General features: G+C 36.1%; 1 protein-coding gene across 3 annotated transcripts in view; it reads left to right on the top strand.

Annotated features, from left to right (window-relative positions):
- The window catches only part of IL1RAPL1 (interleukin 1 receptor accessory protein like 1), a 668131-nt gene that overhangs the window by 486063 nt on the left and 160460 nt on the right, over nt 1-21608 (top strand). For all 3 annotated transcript variants that reach the window (XM_063182325.1, XM_063182330.1, XM_063182319.1), the window contains one exon: nt 20539-20613. In XM_063182325.1, coding sequence (XP_063038395.1) covers nt 20539-20613 — 75 coding nt within the window. The remainder of the gene's footprint in view (nt 1-20538; nt 20614-21608) is intronic.

The following is a 21608-nucleotide window of genomic DNA, read 5'->3' as shown; positions in this document are numbered from 1 at the left end:
CTGAAGTCTACGTAATATAATTTGGTTTTAAAATATATTTTTCTAGTTTTTAATTATCTATAATTTTTTTAACCCCTTTGGCTGCACACCACGTAGGGATAGTTTCACAAGTCCTTTCCCATATGCAACCACTTGGTTATTACTGAGCAGATGAAAGTGTTTACAGCTGAGTGCCCCAAGAATATTTTTTTTGTGGATGTGTTGGTGACATTTTCCATCACTGCCATAGCTGTGAATATCAATGTTAATATGGAATGGGATTTTATGTCGAACAGGAAGCGCATTAGGATTTTGATCTCCTTTGTTTATTGTTCTGTTCTTTACTTTCTCTGACTTACTTTTACATTTGCATTTGACATTTCTATCCATAATACCTATGAAATTAAGTTTGAAGTTTTAATACCGACAAGCAGCGCTCTGATAAGCTTTTGCATTTCAGTGAAAAAGACGACATTATTAGACAGGAGGGTTTTGCCTTGCCCCCTTCCCCCTCCAAGAAGAAAAGACAAAGGTCAAAAGTGGCAGTTCTGTCTCGCTTCTCTGAGCAACAGAAGAAAGCAAACCCCATATTCAAGATTGTAACCTCTCTACTTAGAAGGAGAGGTTAATCTGATAATATTCGCTGTACCAAAAATTTGTTTGGAGAGGATTTCTTTGTGCTTAGATGAATTGCCTCATGAAGTTAGAGAAATCACGTCTTCAATCGCTGCTTAACTTGAAAGAGTAAATAAACATGCAAGCTTAATGTATATTCTTATGAATGTTGAGATTAATAAAGTATATATGACTAAGGAAAGGTTGCAAATATAGATAGACTGCAACTGATTTTAATAAAATAAATAAAATTTTGACTAGTTTCCCTTGCAGCAATTCCAGATGAGACTACATCTTTGAATATCACATCAAGTATTTGAATAAATAACTTACTTGATGTAGTTTTATTCTGATGTTCCTGTATTGCTCACAAACTTGCTCTTGCTTACACAGCCCTATAATATTTGCTACACATATTTAAGAATGAGAAGCACATTGACACCAATCACTGCTTGTCCCAGGTGTCTGAACAAGATAAATAATTTCAAAATACAAGTAAGGTTTTATAAGTCATGCATGAACTGAGTATATTTTTTTTAGGTAAAACAGAGATCATAGATTCTTATGCAGAAGAATATATGGTGTGAAAAAAGGTTGTTTGGTTTTTTTTTTGTTTTTTTTTTTTTTTTGTGGGAGTAATAATGCATTCAGATGTCATTGCCAATTTTTATAAGAAGATTGAATAATTTAATAATTTTCCTGATTATGATTTTATTTGGAGAAAAGTATAGAGGGAGATAGAAGGTTATTATTAGATGCCATGTGTCTGCCTGTGAATCAATAAATACTTCAATCATAAAGAAAACTTAGTTTAATGACAACTTCGTCCTGTTTCAGAAAATATAAGTGTAAACAAAACCCAAGTTTAATTTTGCTGCTGAAAAAGACTATACTTTTGTATGAAAATTCCTAGGGGACATATTTGGTCAATAGCTGGGAAACTTTAAATTGTGTGGTTTAACATATTTTGCTGTTTGTCTAGTTCATGAGATAAATAATTTTATGCATTAAATGCCGAATAAATTTATGTTTCAAGCTAGAGAGGTGTTTCAGTTAGTAAGGAGTTGTTCTTCCAAAGCAAAATAAAGCTTGTGTGTTTTCAAAAAAAAAAGGATACAGGATTTCATAGGAAAGCAGGTGGTGTTCAATATATTCATTATATGCCTTGAAAGAAAGATGAAGTAGGAGATGACACAGATGAAACAATGACACAGTTCACTGCCTGAGAGGTTTTTCAAGGCAATAGAATTATAATTCAGTAAATTGTGGATTTTCTAATCTGATTTGTAAATTGATCTGATTTGTAAATACAAATCTAATCCGATTTGTAAATTGTCTAGTTGTCTTAACTTTCTTTTGTTCTGCTTATTTGCAAGGGTAGTTTGTCATTGTGAATATCCCTACTGTGCTTTGGTACAGAATACCTAGTCTAAAGACAGCACTTTTTTATTATATTTCACTTCTACATGTAGTCAACAAGAGAGAAACACATTTTTTCAATAAAAACCTACAGCACAGCATTTTTTGCCAGCAGTTTATAATATCTTTACATTTTATGTATTATTTTGCTTTTTATTAATAAATTGAAAGGAAAAAACCCAAGAAATATAACCATCTCCTAAGAAATTTGATGGTTACTATGGAGTTAGAAAAATCTGTCACAAAAAGCCATTCTTTAGTATGGATGCATTATGAATTTCATAATACTTTCTTCTTTTTTTTCTTCTTTTCTCCCCCACAAGTAGAGTTTGCATATTTCATAGGTTTGGTAGGTTTTTTCTGGTTAATTCATTATGTGAACCAAGAACATTTTGCATTTTCATTTTCCACATGCTTTTCAAACAAGAGCTGGCTTCATTGTCATTCCATTTCCTCTTCTTAAGACATAGGATGTTCAAAAAGTATTAATTTTCCAAAAAATCTATACTAAGATTTCTCTTCATTTCTATATTATTCCCCTCCCTCTCCCAAATACTGCTTGATGAACTGCTAGCATCAAAAATTAAAGTGACTAATTGCATTGCATTCTCTGAAGCTCTAGAGTGTTGCAGTGCAGGTAAGAAAATGAGTAAGAAAAAGGGAAAGAAAAAGAGTTTCTGGAAAAGAGTTGTGGTTTCAGGAGCCAGGTCAGTGACAGAATGGCCAGACAGAGGAAGAGCACTCGTCCTTGATTGATGTGATTTGAACTTTTCCAAAAGCATCCTCCCCAGCCATCCAGCTGAAGGCAAAGACTTTATGCATGCTGCCTCCAGCAAAATGCAAGTGAATTAATCAGGAGACAGTGGGAAGAAACTTGAGGATTAATGTAATTTGGAAAGGGTCATTAAAAAAGTTCTCAGTGATTCACGCAGCATTAAGGAATTATCATGGTCAGAGCGTTGGTGTTTCATAAAACTGGTGTACTTTATTCAGCATTATGACTATAGGTAAATGTATAAATTGCTTGAATAAAAAAATAAAAAGCAGTTTAAAGGTTTAATCCATCATTTCTGTCAAGAATATATATTTTAAATTTTTGTTATTAAAATATTCAGAAGAACATGGAATCAGTTCTAAAGTTAAATTAATAAATCATAATTGTTGAAAATATGCTTTCACTGTTAGAATTTGTGGAGTGACAAGGCTATTTCAGGCAAATGCAAGACATCAGATTGTGACCTTTTACTAAACAAGCAGTTCTTGTAATTGTAATTGCCTTGGGCTAGTGAGTGCTACTATTACATTCATTTTCACAATAACTGTACACGTATTTGAAAAGATGTGTCATATATCTTGAATGCCCACTTATAATAGTTTGGTATGATTACAGCTAATTAAATCAGATGGGAAAACTGTGCTTAATCGTGTTAATTACTTGAATGAAAAGATACAGAAATTTGTGGATAAAACCTATAGTGTTTCTTATATTCTCACTTTCCACACTGCGAGCTTTTTCTTTTTTCTTTAAATTTTATATCCTATATTGCTCACAGTTCAGAGAAACAGGGATCTCTTAATGGTTTTTCTTCATTCTAATATAGAATTATGTATTTATTTTTCATTTATTATGCAAGGATTTTTTTTTCAAACTATCTAAGCCAGTGGTGCCTACCAAATAAAATCTAAAAAACCAGCTTCCATTCGTAGTGAAACAAACAATTTTAGAGGAGCTCCGTGATGATGCATTAGTTTTCTCAGTGCACCTGTTAACTACAGATAAAACAGAAGACCAGGCTACTGGTTTTGCACCAGCTGGCACATTATGAGACCACACTGGGCTCAGACTGGACCAATGGGTCCAGAGGCAGAACTTGCCCTCTCTAAACCTCTGGGGAAGTTGTCAGCACTGCTCAAGACTTTAGTGCAAGCCATCCACATCTCTAAAGAGCTGGGGGTCCTGAATACTCATACAATTTAAAAATCTGTGGGAATTATTTCTGCTGAGAAATTGAACGTAAAATATGGACAAGAGTGCTGAGCAGCAGGAAAATCTTTAAGAAAAATGAATAATTTGAGACATTACTTTATTGACATAATTAGTTTAATTCTTTATTTAGAGCAAAATAATTGTCAACAGAAGAAGGACAGTGTGGGTTTTGCCCATTATAATTTTCAAAACCAGCATTTTTTTCTGCTTATAGACAGAAGATAATAGAGAGTCTATTATATTAACATGCAAGTCCTACTTACTTTAAAGGACAATGTTTATATCTCTACTTATTGTTCCAACTTTTAGCCATCCCAGAGTTACAGAAATGTGACATTGTTGTTATTAACTCCATCTGACCATCAAAAATTTCTTACTTATTTTGAAATAACTATATAGCCATACATCTATGTTTTCTGTATTCAATTCGTGTCTTTTCCATTTGCATATGTTCAAAACACAACAAGAAATGCACATTTAACCTACTTAAATATCTGGGAAGGATGGGAGATGCAGAAGCTAAACCATATCTGCAGACTATACAGAAAACAGTTTATACAGAAGAGTACAAGAGTACAATGCTTATTAAGGAGGTAAAAATCATTTTACTAAGTTCATCTTAAGGTGCATTTACAATAATAAAAATTCTAGCATGCACTAGAAATTATTTCAGAATATCTGATTTTTCTTGACATCAAAGTAACATTTTCTAAGGCTGATTAATAAAATCTATAGTATGAAATAATTATTGAGATTAAAAACATATTTTAAATGTTCCTAGGTCTGCTGCCAATGCTCATCTATTAATAACTTGGCTATCACTTGCAGGCAGCTTTTAGTAAGTCTGTTTTTTTCAAAAAATGACAACACTTGGCAGAGAAATTAGCCCTTATTTTCTTTGCAAAAAGTTTAGAAGTGTAAAACCTGTTTCAGAAGAGTCTGGAAGATTTTCACACTCTCGTGAGTTCCTATGTCAGAATTCCAGCATGAGGCTGTTCTCTCATGGGCAAAGCAGAAGTGGATTGGAACTAAAGAGTGTCCTTTCTTCATTCAAAACATATTTATCAAAGAAAAGAAACAAGATGAAAAGGAAGATTAAAATTTATTAATATAACAAACATTTTTGTTTAAATTTCCTAGAACAGGAGCCGGTAATTTTGCCCTGTTTTGAGCAGGGGTTTTGGACTAGATGACCTCCAGGTTGCAGTTCTTTGCAGCCTCACCTAGCTGTGATTCTGATATTTCACACAATAAGTGCACACTTAGAAACTCTTTGAAATATCTACATGTTGATGAGGTATTCTGATTAATATTTGAATAGGGCTCCTGTTATAGAAAAATTTACAAGTTTTGAGTGACTCTTTTCAAAAACATTTATTTCATGCAGCCTGTTTTTAATATATTTACAATATTTGTTTATGAAATATGTTTTTTGAAGTCTGTCCAATATTACACTTGACAATTTTCTATCATGATTTTCTATATACTATTTAATTTTTTTTGCTTTTCCTTGCATTGCTTTTTTTGTTCTCTGGTGAATATGGTTTAGTTTAATTTGAAGTATGTACCAAGGGTACATATTTCTCCTTTCCTGACTTTCCCTTTAAAAAATAAGAAAGCAGGAGCAAAAAAGATGTGAATATATCAAGGAACACACATTCACTGACTCCTTTTGCTTTCCACATTTGCTTCCTAGTATGAGGTCTTCCCGTGGAATTTGACTCTGTCATGGCTCCAGAGTTCTTCCACCCCCAAAATTCCTTCAGTTTCTTTCTTGTTGATTTCTGATATTTTGAATCTACCTGATACTATAAAGTGAATTCTACTCTCAGAAAGAAATCCCAGAAAAAATGTACCTGGCTCAGCATAGTTTTTATGATTTGAATTATTTATATTTCTGTTGCTGTCACAAGTAAAATATATTTAAATTCAAATTTATCACTAATCTGGATGAAGAATACCTAATCTGTAGCAGATTGATAAATATTGTTTTCAATATGCATGAAGGATAAAGATATACATATGGAATTGGTTTGGGACCCCACTAACACTTGATAAATTCACTTTTATCAGAATAAGTAGTGAAGCAACAATAGAGGGAAAAGCTCCAAGTGCTGCAAGTTGCACTTATATATCAAGTACATAATTTCACTAGAAATGTGTGATGCTTTCATGTTTTCCTCCACTATTTCTAATGCAAAGTGAATTTGGGAGTGATTTTCTTTCCTTTCTCTTAATTTTTAGCTCTGAATACATCTGATGCATAGTCTTAACACAGAAGGCACCCTCAAGTTTCCTTTTTTTGGAGTGCTTTTTCAATCTTTTAAACCTCCATTGTGGTGGGCTCTACATTAGCAATCTGTGATTATTTCACTCAAAAACTAATTTAAGTATTTAAAGTTAGTGCCCTGGAGCCTACTAAGCTTGCCACCATCCTAGCTGAGGTACCATTCCCCATTATACCTTTTACTGCATGTTCCCCAGTAATCACCACTGAACAACTACAGTGAGATTCACCTGAATTTATTAGACAAAAAGGAAAACTGAACAGAAGGGAAGAAAGCAGAGAAAACCATAAACATGGCATTTCTCAAAAAGCTTAAAAAAAGGGGGGGGGATAGTAGTTACCTTTTTTTGTTTTTTGAAAAATAGTGTCATTTTTTATTTTTCTGCACTGATTTGCTACTTTCAGTGTTTCTGCCCAGGATTATATATTATGAATCAGGCATGAAAAAGACTTTCATAATATATGAAAAGGTAGTCCTTTTGAAGTCCTGGTGAAACCCATTTGCAATAGTAAAACCTAAGATATGTTTCCTGTATAGTGTATGATAAAATACCAGAGACATGTTCCATGTATCCACTAACAAATGTTAAAATTAAAACTCTGACAGAGGCAATAATTTCTGGATCCTCTCTAGAAGAAGTTACATGGAAGAAAACAACATATATTGTAATTATATATAGCAGAGATGTAACTCAGTCAGAAAGAAAATGTTTGAACTTTCATTATAGTTAACAAGACTTTGACAAGTCTTTTGACTCTTTACACATAAGTCTGTCTAGTTTTCCTAAATGCCAGATATCTGTGGGGTACAATGGTAATGTGATACCCAGTGATTTTGAAGTTCCATCTAATCATGAAAATCCGTCTGCATATTTTAGTAATTAAAATACAGAGCTCGTTATGTTTGCTGTGGGGGTGGTAGGACACTGGAGCAGGTTGCCCAGAGGAGTTGGGGATGCCCTGTTCCCAGAAGTGCTCCAAGTCGAGTTGGATGCAGCTCTGAGCAGCTTGGTCTAGTGGAAGGTGTCCCTGCTGTGTTGAAGGGGTGGTGGAAATAGATATCTGAGAGATTCCTTTCAACCCAGCATGGCTCTGTGAATGTAATGTAGCAGCAGAAGGTATCATCTGTTGTTCATTTGACTTAGGAGATCCTTTTTTCTTCCTCTCATACAGTAGCTTGCTGTCCTATCTGTGGAGACCTTGTGTACTAATCTTTATTGCCTAAACTTTAATGGGACTTTTTTTGTTACTAAGAATTTAAAAATGTTAAATGGAGGTATCAGACTTTTGGACAGACTATTCTGTCAGTGCACTACATAGAAAAGATATGGCTGTTACTGCTGGGTAATAACTTTCACTTGCCTTTTTCTCTCCTTAAAAGACCCAGAGCCATGTAAAATAATAGCTACTACACTCAGCTGTTTGTGGAAAGAAAATTTTTTCTTTGCTATCAAAACGGAACACAAGGATGAAATATTTCTGAGGAGCAATCCCTCAATCAATATAAGAATGAGTATTTCCTCATAGAAGCAAAGTTTTTCTATTCTCTCTGTAATTTTTATTTGTCATCTGCAAAAATTGATGTACTTCTGATTTGATCCTTTTCTTTCTCTAGTTACTTGTAAAAACAACTTCATTTCTTGTAGGAGAGCTACAGATATACATTTTGAAGGTTCCATACAGGTTTGGGGGTTTTGTTATCTTGCATTTGAGGTAACAGCTAATTTTCTCTTTTCACTAGCATGGCATGTAATGTACTTTGAGAATTCAGAGAAAAGTCAGCCATATAAACAGAAGCCAAGAGTATTTGTATGCAAAATGGGTTGTGGTGCTACTTTGTACACAGACTCTGCATCCCAGGTTTCTTATCCATTTGTAAAGAGTTTAACTTGATAGAAAATTGCATTTTCCAAAAAAAAAAAAAAAAAAACAAAAACTTTACATGCAAGTCACTTGTTTTATGGGAATTTATATTCCTGCTCCTAGACTTACACAAGGATTATGGCACCAAGTAGGATTTACAAAAGCACAAGAATTAAACAAAGGGAATCCATAACAAGTTTTTGAGGACTGACATGACAGTTGGGCTCCTAAGTATCTACACCATTTTTGGAAACTGGATAAAGGCTCCTGAATCCCTGATGACATGCTGTAGCATGTGCAGTGGCATGGAGCTCAAACACTAGAAGCAGCATGGATTTGTTAGCACTGAACCTTTCCCTTGCTCACCAGCACACGTTACTGAACTTCTGAAATAGAGTATTTTAGCACAGACATGTCCTTTCTAATGGGGATCCTCTGTATGACCCTGAATAGTGCCTTGTAGACAAACTCTGAAAGAGATTAGAAAATTCTAACATATTTAACTAGGCCCTTTGCTGAATAAGTTTGGAATTTGCTTTACACACAATTAGTATATACACAACTAGGGTGGATTTTTTTATGCATCAAGCTTTAAATATGGTTGTGTAATCACCAGCTCTGGTAACATTTCTACAGACCAAATGTTTATGATGTCTAATCTCTGTTTGTTGCCAAGTAACCGTATGATGTGTGCTAATATAACATCTGCCACACTGGGCTTGTAGACAGAGCTTTATTTAAAGCTTGGCACATTAAACGGACAATATGTGTCAGATATTATTGTTCTCAGGCATGTTCTTCTCCCTCTCCTTACATGGACTGTGTAACTTTTTTGGTTTTCATGTCCTGTGGTAGACCTTGATTTCCTACCATGTTGAGAACCAGAAAATGTATGGAAACAAAAACTGCACAGCTGAGACTTCGGACAAGATTTGTACAGAGATGATGCAAACCTGAAGTCCTCTGTGCCAGGGTGTTTGCTGCTACAATGGAAGGATCTGTACACACAGTATAAAACCAGGCACAACATCTGTATGATCAAATTTGGAGCTCTACAGTGGAATTTGCAGGGCACATCCCCCATCCCACCTGCTGCACAGACACTGAGTACTCAGGATACCCGGGGAATTCTCCAGGCTTTCCAAACCTGATTGTACAGTGCTAATATTTGCTGAAAATTATATGACAAGTGGAGACCTGCTAGAGATATTTTGTTCCAGTCATCTGCTCAGAATAGGGACAGAGAGGGCAGGCTGCTGACATTAAAACCAATGTCCAGTTGGTTTTAAATCTCCAATAATGGAGACAATGAAGTATCTCTGGGCAACCTGTTCCTGTGGGTCACCATCTATGAAGTGAACAATATTTTTCTCATGTTTAAGTGGAATTTCCTGTGGGTTTTTTTTTTCCTGTGCCATTGCCTCTTCTCCTGTCCCTTACCCTGAGAAGAGCATGATTCTGTTTTCTTGACTTCAGCCATCATGGGTTCTTAGACATGGACAAGATCCCTTTGAGGAATCTCTTCTTCAGGCTGAGCAATCTCAGTTCTCCTGGTCTCTCCTTGTCTGAAATGCTCCAATCCCTGTCATCACTGTGGCCCTTCACTCTCCTGAGCCCTGAATGTTGATATCTCTCTCGTGTGGGAGAGTCCAGAACCAGGCCCAACACTCCAGATTGTGTCTCATCACAGCTGAGAAAAGGGGAAGGATCCCCTTCAGCCTGCTGGCCGTGCTCTGCTTGATGCAGCCCAGGGTGCTGCTGGTGTTCACTCCTGCAAGAGCTCAGTGCTGGCCCACAGCTAACCTGTGTTCTATGGATCCAAGGCCCTTCCATGACCATCCGATGTTCAGCTGCTCGGCTCCAGGCCTGTATTGAAGTTTGGGAATATTGTTCCCCTGGGACAGGACTTGGCAATTCACCTTGTTGATCTTCATGGTGTTCCTGTCAGCCAGACCATTTCTCCAGCCTGTTAGGGTCCCCCTGAGTGGCACCAGCCCTGTTGGTCATCAACCACTCTTCCCAGTTTTGTGCTCCATTACCCAGATCACTAAAGAAGTGCTGAACCAGCACTGATCCCAGTGGTACAGGCTGCCCCAAAATCTTTGTGCTGCTCATTGCAGCCCTCTGAGTCCATCAATTCACTCAGTTGTCAACCCATCTCCCTATCCACACACAAAATCCGTTGAGCTTGCCAGTGAGACAAAAGCCCTTCAAGCCTTCCTCAAGCCAAGATAAACAGTATCAGCTGCTGTCTGCAGGCCCACTGAGCCCATCATCTCATTATCAAAGGCTACCAGGTGGGTTAAGCACAATTATACTTTTGTAAATCCATGCTGACTGTTCGCAATCATCATCTTGTTCTTAATAATCTTGGTAATGGTTTTCAGGACTGTTTGTTCCATCATCTTCTTAGAGATCAAGGAAAGGCTGGCCAGCCTATGTTGCCAAGATGCTTCTTCTAGCCTTTCTTGAAGATTAGGAGTGATATTTGCTTTCTTACAGTCCAAAATCTCCCAACTTAGAAGCAAAACCCTTGTCTCAATGGAGTAGATTAAAAAAAGCTGCCTGAAAGGATAGAAAAAAACATGTGCACCAAATAAGAAGTACAAAAAGAAAATAAAAATCTTCTTATTATTCATGAAAGTGGAATTTTTTCAGTGTTTAGGTCACAAGAAATAATACTATGTCCAAATTCCTAGCAGACCATAGGCAGAATCAGAGGACTAAATCACTGCAATTACTTGGAGAACAAAGTAAGTGTTCTAATCTTACAGGTCTAAGACAGAAACTGAATAGAGAATGAGAGCTGGTCGCCTTTTAAATCAGATGATTTTTAAATAAAGCAACAGAATTAAAAGGTTGAATACAAATTCTGAAAGAGAAAACTCTATGAAATATGTAAAATCTTTAAGTGTAAGACATTTAAATGTCAGCTCACTGGAAGATTTGAAGTGGTCAGGGTGATTAGGGTCCTCTTCTCTTTACAAGGCCTCCTCAGAGGCTGAGAAATCTTACTTTGAAATGTCAGCATTATCAGCAGATTTATATCAGATTTAATTAATAAAAAAAAAATAGAGTATCTAGAATTTGTCTGCAAAGGTCATGAGCTAGTGTATATACAAGAACTATCTGCCCTAACTCCAAGAAAAAAAGGAAGAAATAATAAAAGCAAGGCAGGAACAAGTTTCCCAATATTACCATTCATTTCCTAAACATCATTCTTCTACTGATGCTACCTTCAATGGGGTACTTTAAATTGTGGCTGAAAAATCTTCCTGGTGGGAAAAACCCTGGGGATGTTGGTCAGCAGCAGCTGGACATGATCCAGGTGTGCCCAGGGGGCCAGGGAGGCCAATGGCACCTGGCCTGGGTCAGCAATAGTGTGGCAGCAGGACCAGGGCAGGGATTGTCCCCCTGTGCTGGGCACTGGTGAGGCCACACCTCAAATCCTGTGTCCAGTTTGGGGCCTCTCACTGCAGGAAAGGCACTGAGGGGCTGGAGAGGGTCCACAGAACAGGCATTGGAACAGGAGGTACTTAAAAGACCTGTAGATGTGGCACCTGGGGACATGATTTGTTGGATTGCACAGTGCTGGGTTGGCAGCTGGACTTGACGATCTTAAAGATCTTCTCCAGGTTTCTTTTTGATTCCAATGATTCTAAAATTCACTCCATTCCTTGGGTTTGAACTCTAAATCTGAGACAGGGTACACAAATAATACGCAAAAAAAAAAAAAAAAAAAAAAAAGAAAATTATTGCTAAAATTCAGGTGGAAGTTTTAATGATTGTGAAAATATTGAGGACAAGAAATAATAGTAAATACTTATATTCAATGACAAGTGTGAAGGTAGGGCTGAATAAGACAATGTAAGTATCACTGAATAATTGGACTATATAAATGAGGCAATCTTGGGGTCATCTGGAAAGAATTATGGAGTAATTGTTAAAAATATATATTTTTTCTAGTCATGGAAGCTATAGCCTTATGATACTTCCATCCCCATATTTTCTGTGTTTTAACCTAGAGATAAAAAGAAGGAGAACAGGTTAACTATATGAGGAGGATGAATCTTTCATTCATCCCAGAATGAGTCATGCTAGAACTTAGGATGATATGCAGAGAAATTTTAATAGTGTGATGCAGAATGCTTGCTTGATGATAATTTTTTAGTCTGGCTTTTCTAATAAGTTTGCCTAAATCATTATTATTCATATAAATATGTTTAGCTTGGTGAATATGACATCTTTTTAGGTAGCCTCATTGGGGGCTACTGTGTGTTTCTATTTGTTTCACAACCCTTATACAAGAGTTATAAACACACCACTTCCCTAAAGACTCTTCAAAGCAAAGGCCTGAGCTAACAGGTAGGCACAGGAGCAGATCCTCTTACAGGATCTCCCTGCATTGCTGCTGAATGACAGGCTGGTGAGCTGCTTCATCAAGCTGAAACACCAGAGGAGTTGCTGGTGGAAATGCTCCTTGATATATCATTCAATTATTTTTCTAACAAGAGATTTTATTTTAAAAAAATGCACTGAAAATATATAATCTGACTTTTTGTAAAAACAAGATTCTTTTTTTTCCCCAGATTATCTGATACCTCTAATACCCAAGTGCAGGGAAAAATTTAACAGATCATGGAAGTAGACCAGGCTGTAGCATGACATCCTTTTAATAACCCTACTTAGGAAATCTCATTGCCATTATCTTGCTTTAGAAATCAGTTTTGTACAAAAAACAGTGGTGTGGTGTAGAGAAACTAAAGGCAAAGGAGAAAAAATATTTTGGATCTTTTTAGATACTTTAATATTTATATCTGGCTTTCTGTACTATGGGTCTCTTTTTTGTTTGGGGTATTTTGTGGGAGATGGGAAATCCTGTCACTGTAATTTTAAAAAGTCTCTTAAAATTAAAGCTTTGCTTTATTCCTTCCCTTTTTCTTCATGAAATCAATATATCAATCCCAAATCTGCCACACAAAGAGACCAAGAGCATCTCAAGATATTAGGCTGATATTTCACTCGATTGTTTAGCTACATATATTCTTTTGTCCTTTTGTATTTCAAGACTGCATTAACATCTGCCATGGCAACCTTTTGATTATTTGTACTTTTTCCATGGAGATGATCTCTGGGAAATGTCACTGTGTGTTCAAGAAAACTAACATCTCCTCTGAAGTCATAGGGATAGCACAAGTGTCACATCAGATTCAATTAGAGATGAGCAGATAATGAAAACCCCAACATCTGGCTTCATTTACCCTTCTCCAGTATTTAGTGTGTTGTTAATCTCAGGGGACTCACAGGCTTAAAACATTTTAAAAGGCTTCTTGCAAATATTCTTCCCACCTTTTATATTTCATTTTAGTAATGTCTCTTCTCAATATGCATCATGAAAACTTTTGCAACCACTTTATTGAATACAAGTTTAGCTGTTTCTGCACTTTCTTTTAGGAAGGGCTGATATTCTATTCAAAGGACTATAAAGGTTTTTATTTTTGAAAAAAATGCTTATTGAAAAAATTAAAGATTATGGCCCATTTGCAAAAATCATCAGAAGAAATGATTAGGTGGAAACAATAAAAACCATTTTCATTTATATGCCCAAAGCAGTAGGGGTGGGGAATTGTTGTTTTGTTGTTTTTGTGGGTTTTTAATGTGTGGTAAGGAGAAGACAATGAGAAAGACATAAACTGAAAGGAGAGACATTTTTGTCTTGCAATGCAAGATTTATGGGAACATTTCAGAAGATAAAAGCTGATCTTGAGTCAGTCGTAGTGGAAACGAAGTCACATTAGACAGCTCATTTACAGTCATATGCCTATGGCTTTGCACACATAACTTGAGTGTCCTTATAAGTATCTGCCCCCAGTTTGAACTGCTTGATTCAGCATGCACACAGCAAGGCAGAATATTCTTACAGGGCTGCTGTGCAATTCATGGCATATGTGACTTTAAATGATGCCCTTGTGAGTGAAAACCAATCTGAATGTAACTGAGAGGAGAGATTTAAGGCTGTTAAGTCTCAAGCAGGTACAAAGAATTCCCTTCTTATGAAAGACCTTGGCATATATTTGGTTTTTAAAAGGTATTGATGTCTCTATTGATAGGTCCAAATACATAGGACTATAGCTATGTTTGGAGAAATAAGGAAAAAAATACCTTTGCTCAGCTCACATTTACTCTCCAGAATCTCAGATTTCTCAGTATCAACACTCATCTGGACAGTGACTGTGTAGATTAATGTTTCAAGACTGTAGCTTCAGGCTGGACATAATTTTATTGCAATCTACTGTAGACTACTGCTATGGCATTACTGCATTTTCTTTTTCAGACATTTCTATTAAAACAAAGAAACCAAACATAAAAGTATGCATCAGAGTTTTTCAAGGCACTGCAATTATCAGCTGGAATGCTATAATTTTTCCATCTATTATTATAATTATTTATGATTCCTGAATAGGGCCATCAATATAAACTTTTCATAACTGAGGGCTTTCCAATGACAGTGCTTTATTTTCAGAGCCCCCTCATGACACTTTAACATAGGAACCTAAACCCCAGTCCATTGTTTTACTCTAGATTCAAACCTTCTCCACTGATGTTGGCCTAAGATAGTCATGCTTGGCAATGCTTGAATAAATGTTCAGATGAGATAGCTGGAAGGGTGAGTGCACCCCATGCACTTGACAGCCAGGCCCAGGACAGCTCTGAGAGCAGTGCTGCCTCTGCTGCAGAATTGTAGAATGGTTTGTGCTGGAAGGGACTTCAGACATTTTCTGGTTTCAGTCCTTCTGCCATGGGCAGGGTCGCCTTCCACTAGATCAGGTTGCTCAGGGCCCCATCCAGCGTATTCTTGAACATTTCCAGGGTTGGGGAAGCCATGGATTCTATGGGCAGCTTGTTCAGCTTTACAGTCAGACCTCCTCTATATCCTCCTCAGATATCCCTCACCTGACAGAAGTACCTTGTCTTCACAATTATCAGTCTATGACAAAATTGGCACAACAAATATAGGAGAAAAAGAAACACAAGCTCAGAAAATTAGCAAGAAAGTACATGGAAGTGAGGAATTCTCTTAAGTTTCTAAACACAAACCAAGAGATGGAGTCTTTTTGAACTGTGGATTGAATTCAAAGAAACAGCGCAGACTTCATGAAAAGAACTCTATGTCTCTGATGTCCTTTGATTTCAAAGTGTAGGAATATTTTCCCTTTGCACAGCAATGAATTCTTCCCCCTATTTAATCCTGTGCTATAGTTACAAAATCTTCCAGGGACATGTCAGTCATTTTTTCTAAAACGGTATAAGTTCATAAACATAAGATGTTTAATCTCATTGCATTATCTCAAATCTCAGAAAGATCAGAAGGATTTTCATCCTCAAAATGTAGTTTTTACTTCAATAAAACTTTTGAACCAGAAATGTTCTAAAATATATATAACTCAGGCTGGACAAGTTAGGCAACTATTCCTGTGAATTTTTGCCTGGAATGAAATGTCCAGACAATAAACTGGCTTTCTGATTTTCAGACATTTCCAGAAAACCCTGTCTTCCTCTAACAAATTAAAACCTTTTTGTAGTTATTTTCAAGGGAGAATCTGAGAGCACTTCATAAAACACACATAAACCTAGATCTTTGAAATTATATTTTTTCCTATTATTAAGTTTGTTCATTTTGAGGCAGCTGCATTTTGATGCCCAGATTAGTGCTGTTTTGATATACAGGTTGAATTAAGATTTCTTCATTGCATGTGTTAAAATCCAGCAGTTGGCTGGTCTCTCCAAATGATGGTGTTTTGCACAGAGCAAGTGTATGTACCTATCATGTGACCACATTCATCTAAAGCTAAAGCAGCAGCGTAGGAAGAGGAGCATGGAAGTCAGTGGCTGATGTAAAAATATTGTCTTCTGGCTGGTTTCCAGCAGGGTGACTGATTGTGGTGGCTCTCACTTTCATTACCGCCAGAAAAATTGTTCAATATATTTTAAATGTACATCCAATCTGATAGACACGGAATGTGAATTTAGCCACTTTTTCTCTGAGCAGGATCAATATGTCTGCAGCTGACTGGTATTTCTGAAGTTGTATATTAATTTTTAATAAATCTTCAGAATTGGTTACTTCACCTTTTTTATTTTTTAGCTTTAGTTTACTTCAAGTTTGACACATATTTGTTTTCAAACCATTCATCAATGATGGTTCAGAAGTCAAACATAAGATGAGCTGTAAACTTGATTTATGATCAAACAGCTTTTCTTTAAAAGGCACTGACCTATCAATTCCCATTGTTTTTAAAGAGGAATATACCAATTTTGATTAAAATGACTCCTTGATTCTAAAGTGGTGGGGGTGGACATTGGAGGGAGGAGGGGTGGTGCGAGGGTGGTGAAAAACAAAGGACAAAAAGAAGTGAGAAGGAAAGAGAAAGAAAAAACCAAGAGGGAGGAAGGGAGAAGTGAATCCATGCATGAGTAGATAATAATATCCAGGAACTAAGATTCTTGCCAAGAGACTTGAGAATTCTCTCATGCAAGAATAGGAACCCGAGCGCTCTGCTCCTCCTGTGTGACAGCCATGTTGATAAGCACTACCTGGTGGGAAGAGGGTCCTCTCTTTATATTTTTAAACATATTCAAAGGATTTTTGTTCTCTGCATACAGTACAGAACAGGAAGTACTTTCAAATCGAGGATATTTCTGTAGGACACGAAAATTATTGCCTTTGTGCGTCTATTTATAAAAAAAAAAGAATAAAAGTTATTCAACTTATTTAAGAGACCAGACGTAGTTGTGAGTTTTATGAATTTTCTTGAGTTCTTGCTATTTAGTAAAATTTTAGTAAGAAAGTATTAAATTATGCTTTTGCTGTTCAATTTAGTAGATAACTGTGGCTCAATATATCTGTCTGAAAATAATATTGATTTTCATCAGACTCTCATATGGTTTAGTTAAGTCATTCTGCATGATTTTAAGGATATGAAAAAGTTTATAGGAGATACATAGGTCTACTCCAGAGATTCTAAACTAAATGAAGATTGCAGTAACTCTGTGTTGTCCATTAATGTTGACTCTCCATAATGGAGAGTGTACACTTGAGAGGTGTGGAGGCAGCTAGAGAAATTCTCACCTCCTCCTCAGTCCACTGGAATTAATATGCCAGAACAAACTTACATACATTTTCAGGCTTAGAAATGGATCAAATAACAGACACTAAAGGCCCTGTTTGACTGAGGAAAAGTTTCAGATCACCCTGGAAAATTTGATATTTAAGCACGTATAGTTATTTAAATTCTTTTCCTTGCTTATATAACTCCTATTCACAGTAATTCCCTACAGTCTAAAGCTCCAGAATGAAGAGTACCCAAAGATATTTTTACTTTTCTAGACAGGTGAAGGAGTTGGCCCTGGAAAATGTGATTGCTTATAGGAGAGACATACAAAAGTGTGAGATTGGTAGACATCTAAAGGAATACAATGCTGGGATACTTTCCCCAGTTTAGAATTTTTAGTTACATTTCTTACTAAATATAAAGTCTTATGGTTACAAACATTGGTAACTATTCTTTTAAAATAAGAACATGATGCAATTAACTTCTGTTGAATCTTTGTTTTACTAGGGAGGTTTTGATTAGGGAGGTTTTGTACTCCTGGGGGATGGGACAGAGTGCACTCTAAGTAAAATGGGAGGAATGGGTGAAATAGTAGAGAACAGAGATGCTCCTTCAGGAAGCCTTGAGAGTCTATTAAAGGCAAAAGCAGCATCGTGGTCTAGAAATGGAATAATCTCGTGCAACAGAGCAGAACCTGGGACTGACTGAGTAGGAGAAAGCTTTGCATAAATGGTCCTGTCAGTCTAGGTGGACAATAAATTGAGCATGAGTTGGTAAATCCCAACTGCACAGCTCTTGGCAAGACTTTAGCCAGCATGTCCAGGAGGGTGATCCTTCCCCATCCTGGGGCCACACCTGGGACACTGAGAAATTTTCAGCTTCTTGCTGTTCAAAAAGACAGATGTAGTGAACCAAGTTCAGTGCAGGGCCACTGGGTGGTTGGCAGCTGGAACACCCCAGGTGGTGAAATCTGCACCCACAGAGATCTTCAAAATGTGACTGGAGGAGGTCCTGACAACCTGCTCTATTGGACTGGCTTCCAACAGGAGGTTGGGTCACAGCTTCCAAAGGATCCTTCCACCTACATGCTCCTATGATTCTGATGCAGCAGTTATGTGTCTAACTTATTGTTTTCAGTAGCATTTTATTTGTTTAATTATGTATTAAATCTCATAAATTAAACTGGACATTAATTTTATAACAACTTCATACTTCTGTTGAAGGATAATTTTTCTCCATGTCCTGGGTCTTTTAATTTTAAAGTAGAAAGCTTCGTAGAGACCTGAGATACAGGATCATAAAAGTAATGTTGGTCTTTGCTTAAACTGAAAAAATGCTGGTTTTTAATCTACTTATTCATTGCATTCATATTAACTCCACAAGCTACTATATCTTTACTTACAATGGGGGAACTTTGCTCGCAGTTTCAAAACAGATTTAGAAAAACAGTGACTCAGAAGACATTATCTGATGAATAATAATTGAGTTGAGAATGACAGAAATGCAAAATTAAATTTAAATTCATAGTCGATGTTGAAAAAATGGCAATGTGCTGACGAATTATGAGCCTTTACAGAGAAGTTAAGAAATGGGAATGACGAATTTTACAGTTTAAGAAGAAAATATATTTTGAATCCTTTTCCTTTCCACCCACTTTAGCCTTTAAGGAAAAAAAAAAATAGAGAGAGAGAAAAACAGATAAAAAGAATTAGCATTGGTGTAAAGAAAAGTAGCAAGCCAGAGATGTTGCCAAAAATCTTTCAGCTCTCTCCAAAGCCTGTAGAGCAGAATGATTTCCCATAGACACTAGGAGCTGTAAGAAGCATGAACTGAGAGAAGGTTTTTGACCAAGAACACGTGTTTTACCACTCCCCTGAATTTTGATTCATTGCTAGGTCGATGGGTTAACATCTTTGATACCAACTGAGTGGGTTTATGCTTTTATCATATAAAGGATAATGTCTGTAAAGCAGAAACACAAGTTGATAATGGTTCCATTCTCTAATTGTTGCAAAGTTGAAATTAATGCTGTACCTTTTAAAGAACATTGATAATTTACTAAAAGACCAGAGGAAACATAATGAAGAGAATGCAAATAAACTTCTCCTGCTATTCCACTGACAGGAGACAAGTGTGTTTAGTAGATTAAGCCCATACACATATGGGTATGTGTGTGTGTCAGTAAGAAAAGGAGCATTGATTTTGACAAGTTGAAGGGAACAAATATTCCTGAGCTATATCAAAATGTCAAATGTATTTTAAATCTGCGACAGCCCATAATCTGTGTTAGAAACTGAAGTATGAATTGATGTTGAAAAGCAGAATATCAAAATGTTGCAGGTGACTAGAAAAGTTGGAAACTTCCCATGAATGTTTACTACCAGAATTAAAGGGGAAAAATTATTTTTTGTTTCATATGGCATGCACTCATCTCTCAGACACTGTAAAAAGTACACTTGCTAACAACAACAAAAGTAGTAATAATCAATGTCACTTCTATGAATCAAGTAAGCAGATGTTATATTTAGTAGAATAGGAGGATTTATATACATGCATGGTTTGAACACATTTCAACAACCTTCAGAGGGTTTTTTACTACTACAAAACTCATTCTATTCCATTATTGCATAAAAATCTACTAATATTATTTCAGGGTAGACCAAAAGGTAAAAGAGAAGCCATTGTATTAGGAATCTTGACATTATTTCACTGTATCCATTCATTGGATTTTGAAAACTTATATGGTATTCCACTTTACAAAGTTTCAGTGTTGGGACTATCTTTCAAATAAAATTAGCATCAAATATTCTAAGTTGTTTTACAGTAACTTATGTTCTTTACCTTTTAATGACTATACCCTACAGAAAAGTAATTAAATATCACAACAAACTGAAATTCTGAATAATATTTACCAAAAGAGAAAATTGCAATGTCAGTGCATTTTTGGTTTACGGTTTTGTTGGTTGGTTGGTTTGGGGTTTTTGGTTGGTTTTGTTTTATTGCTTGGTTGCTTTTTTGGTGTTTTTTTTTTTGTTGTTGTTGTCTCTTTGTTTGTTTTTGTGGGGGTTCAAAGAAATTACTTTCTTAATACAAGGACCTTTAATTTTGGTGCTATATTTACTGTCTAAGCAAAAACATTTACAGCTACTGAAGGCATGAACATTATTAAAACAAAAGAAAACCAAAGCCTTTTTGAAATAATAGGTATAAAACCAAGTCTTAGTCTACCCAATAATAATCAGAACACTACATATGTGAATTTCTTTCTTTTCTAGCGCCACTAACAGATAAACCACCAAAGCTTTTACACCCCTTGGAGAGTAAGCTAACAATTCAGGAGACCCAGTTAGGTAAGTAGCAAACATAACCTCTGTTCAAATTGTATGAAGGAATTTGATGTGTTAATGGTGATGTGATGGCATGTTGACATCAATAATTTAATTGAAAAGACATTAGACACATGTTGATTCCATGCAGAGATGTATGCTATATCATTGACAAGATTGTTGTTGACAAAAAAATTCTTAATAATTAATACTGAATGCTGAGCTTTTGGTTACTGATACTAGGTTTTATCTTGCTGAAAGTCAAACAGTGACCAGAGTATCTGAACTTTTCTTCCTAAACTTTCCCTTCTCTGTATATTTATACATACTTACTCTGCGATTCATTGGGATTTTGTAGTTTAAGTTCTGCTCAGAAGACTTCTGTGCTTTGTTGGCAGCAAAGATATTCTGTAATTACAAAGGTTGTGCTGGGCAAATTATCCAGCAAACAGTAGTGTTATCATAGTAGCATCTGATAATTCTGAATGTATGAATGAAGAGAAATTGATGCATGAAGAAAGCATTTTGTTTCACTTTTTCTAGTCTAGTGGATGGTGGCTATGATTGGTCATTTTTGTGTCCTACTGCTGCAGAGGTAATGAGGGCTCCAAAACTGAGTGCATGTGTTACTAGATTTTGCAGGATATAGCAATTTATCTCTCTTGTGGATTGGCAATGAGGACAACTTGTAAGAAACAAACAGTAGGTTCCATTGGAATTATGCTTTGGTGTCAGAACAGTAACCTATTGATAGATTTTCTGGCATGTTGGCTACAGGAGAAAATGGAAACCAATCTGGTGGAAACGAATCTCGTAGGAAAAAATATATATAAATCTCATAGAAAAAAACTCTGCAAGCAAAGCTCAGTACATTCTGCAACACAACATCAGAAAAAGCAGAAGGCTTGCAAATTAATTCTGACAGTCATTGGCAGAGCATTTTATGGTGATTACCAGCTTATGGCTAATAGTGGCCAGAGAATAACTCATATTTTCTTTGATATTAGTAAACTATTACT

Source organism: Melospiza melodia, chromosome 2, assembly GCF_035770615.1.
Source record: "Melospiza melodia melodia isolate bMelMel2 chromosome 2, bMelMel2.pri, whole genome shotgun sequence".
NCBI lineage: Eukaryota > Metazoa > Chordata > Aves > Passeriformes > Passerellidae > Melospiza > Melospiza melodia.
Note: the sequence above shows the minus strand (reverse complement) of the source record. Positions and strands in the feature narration are given on the sequence as shown.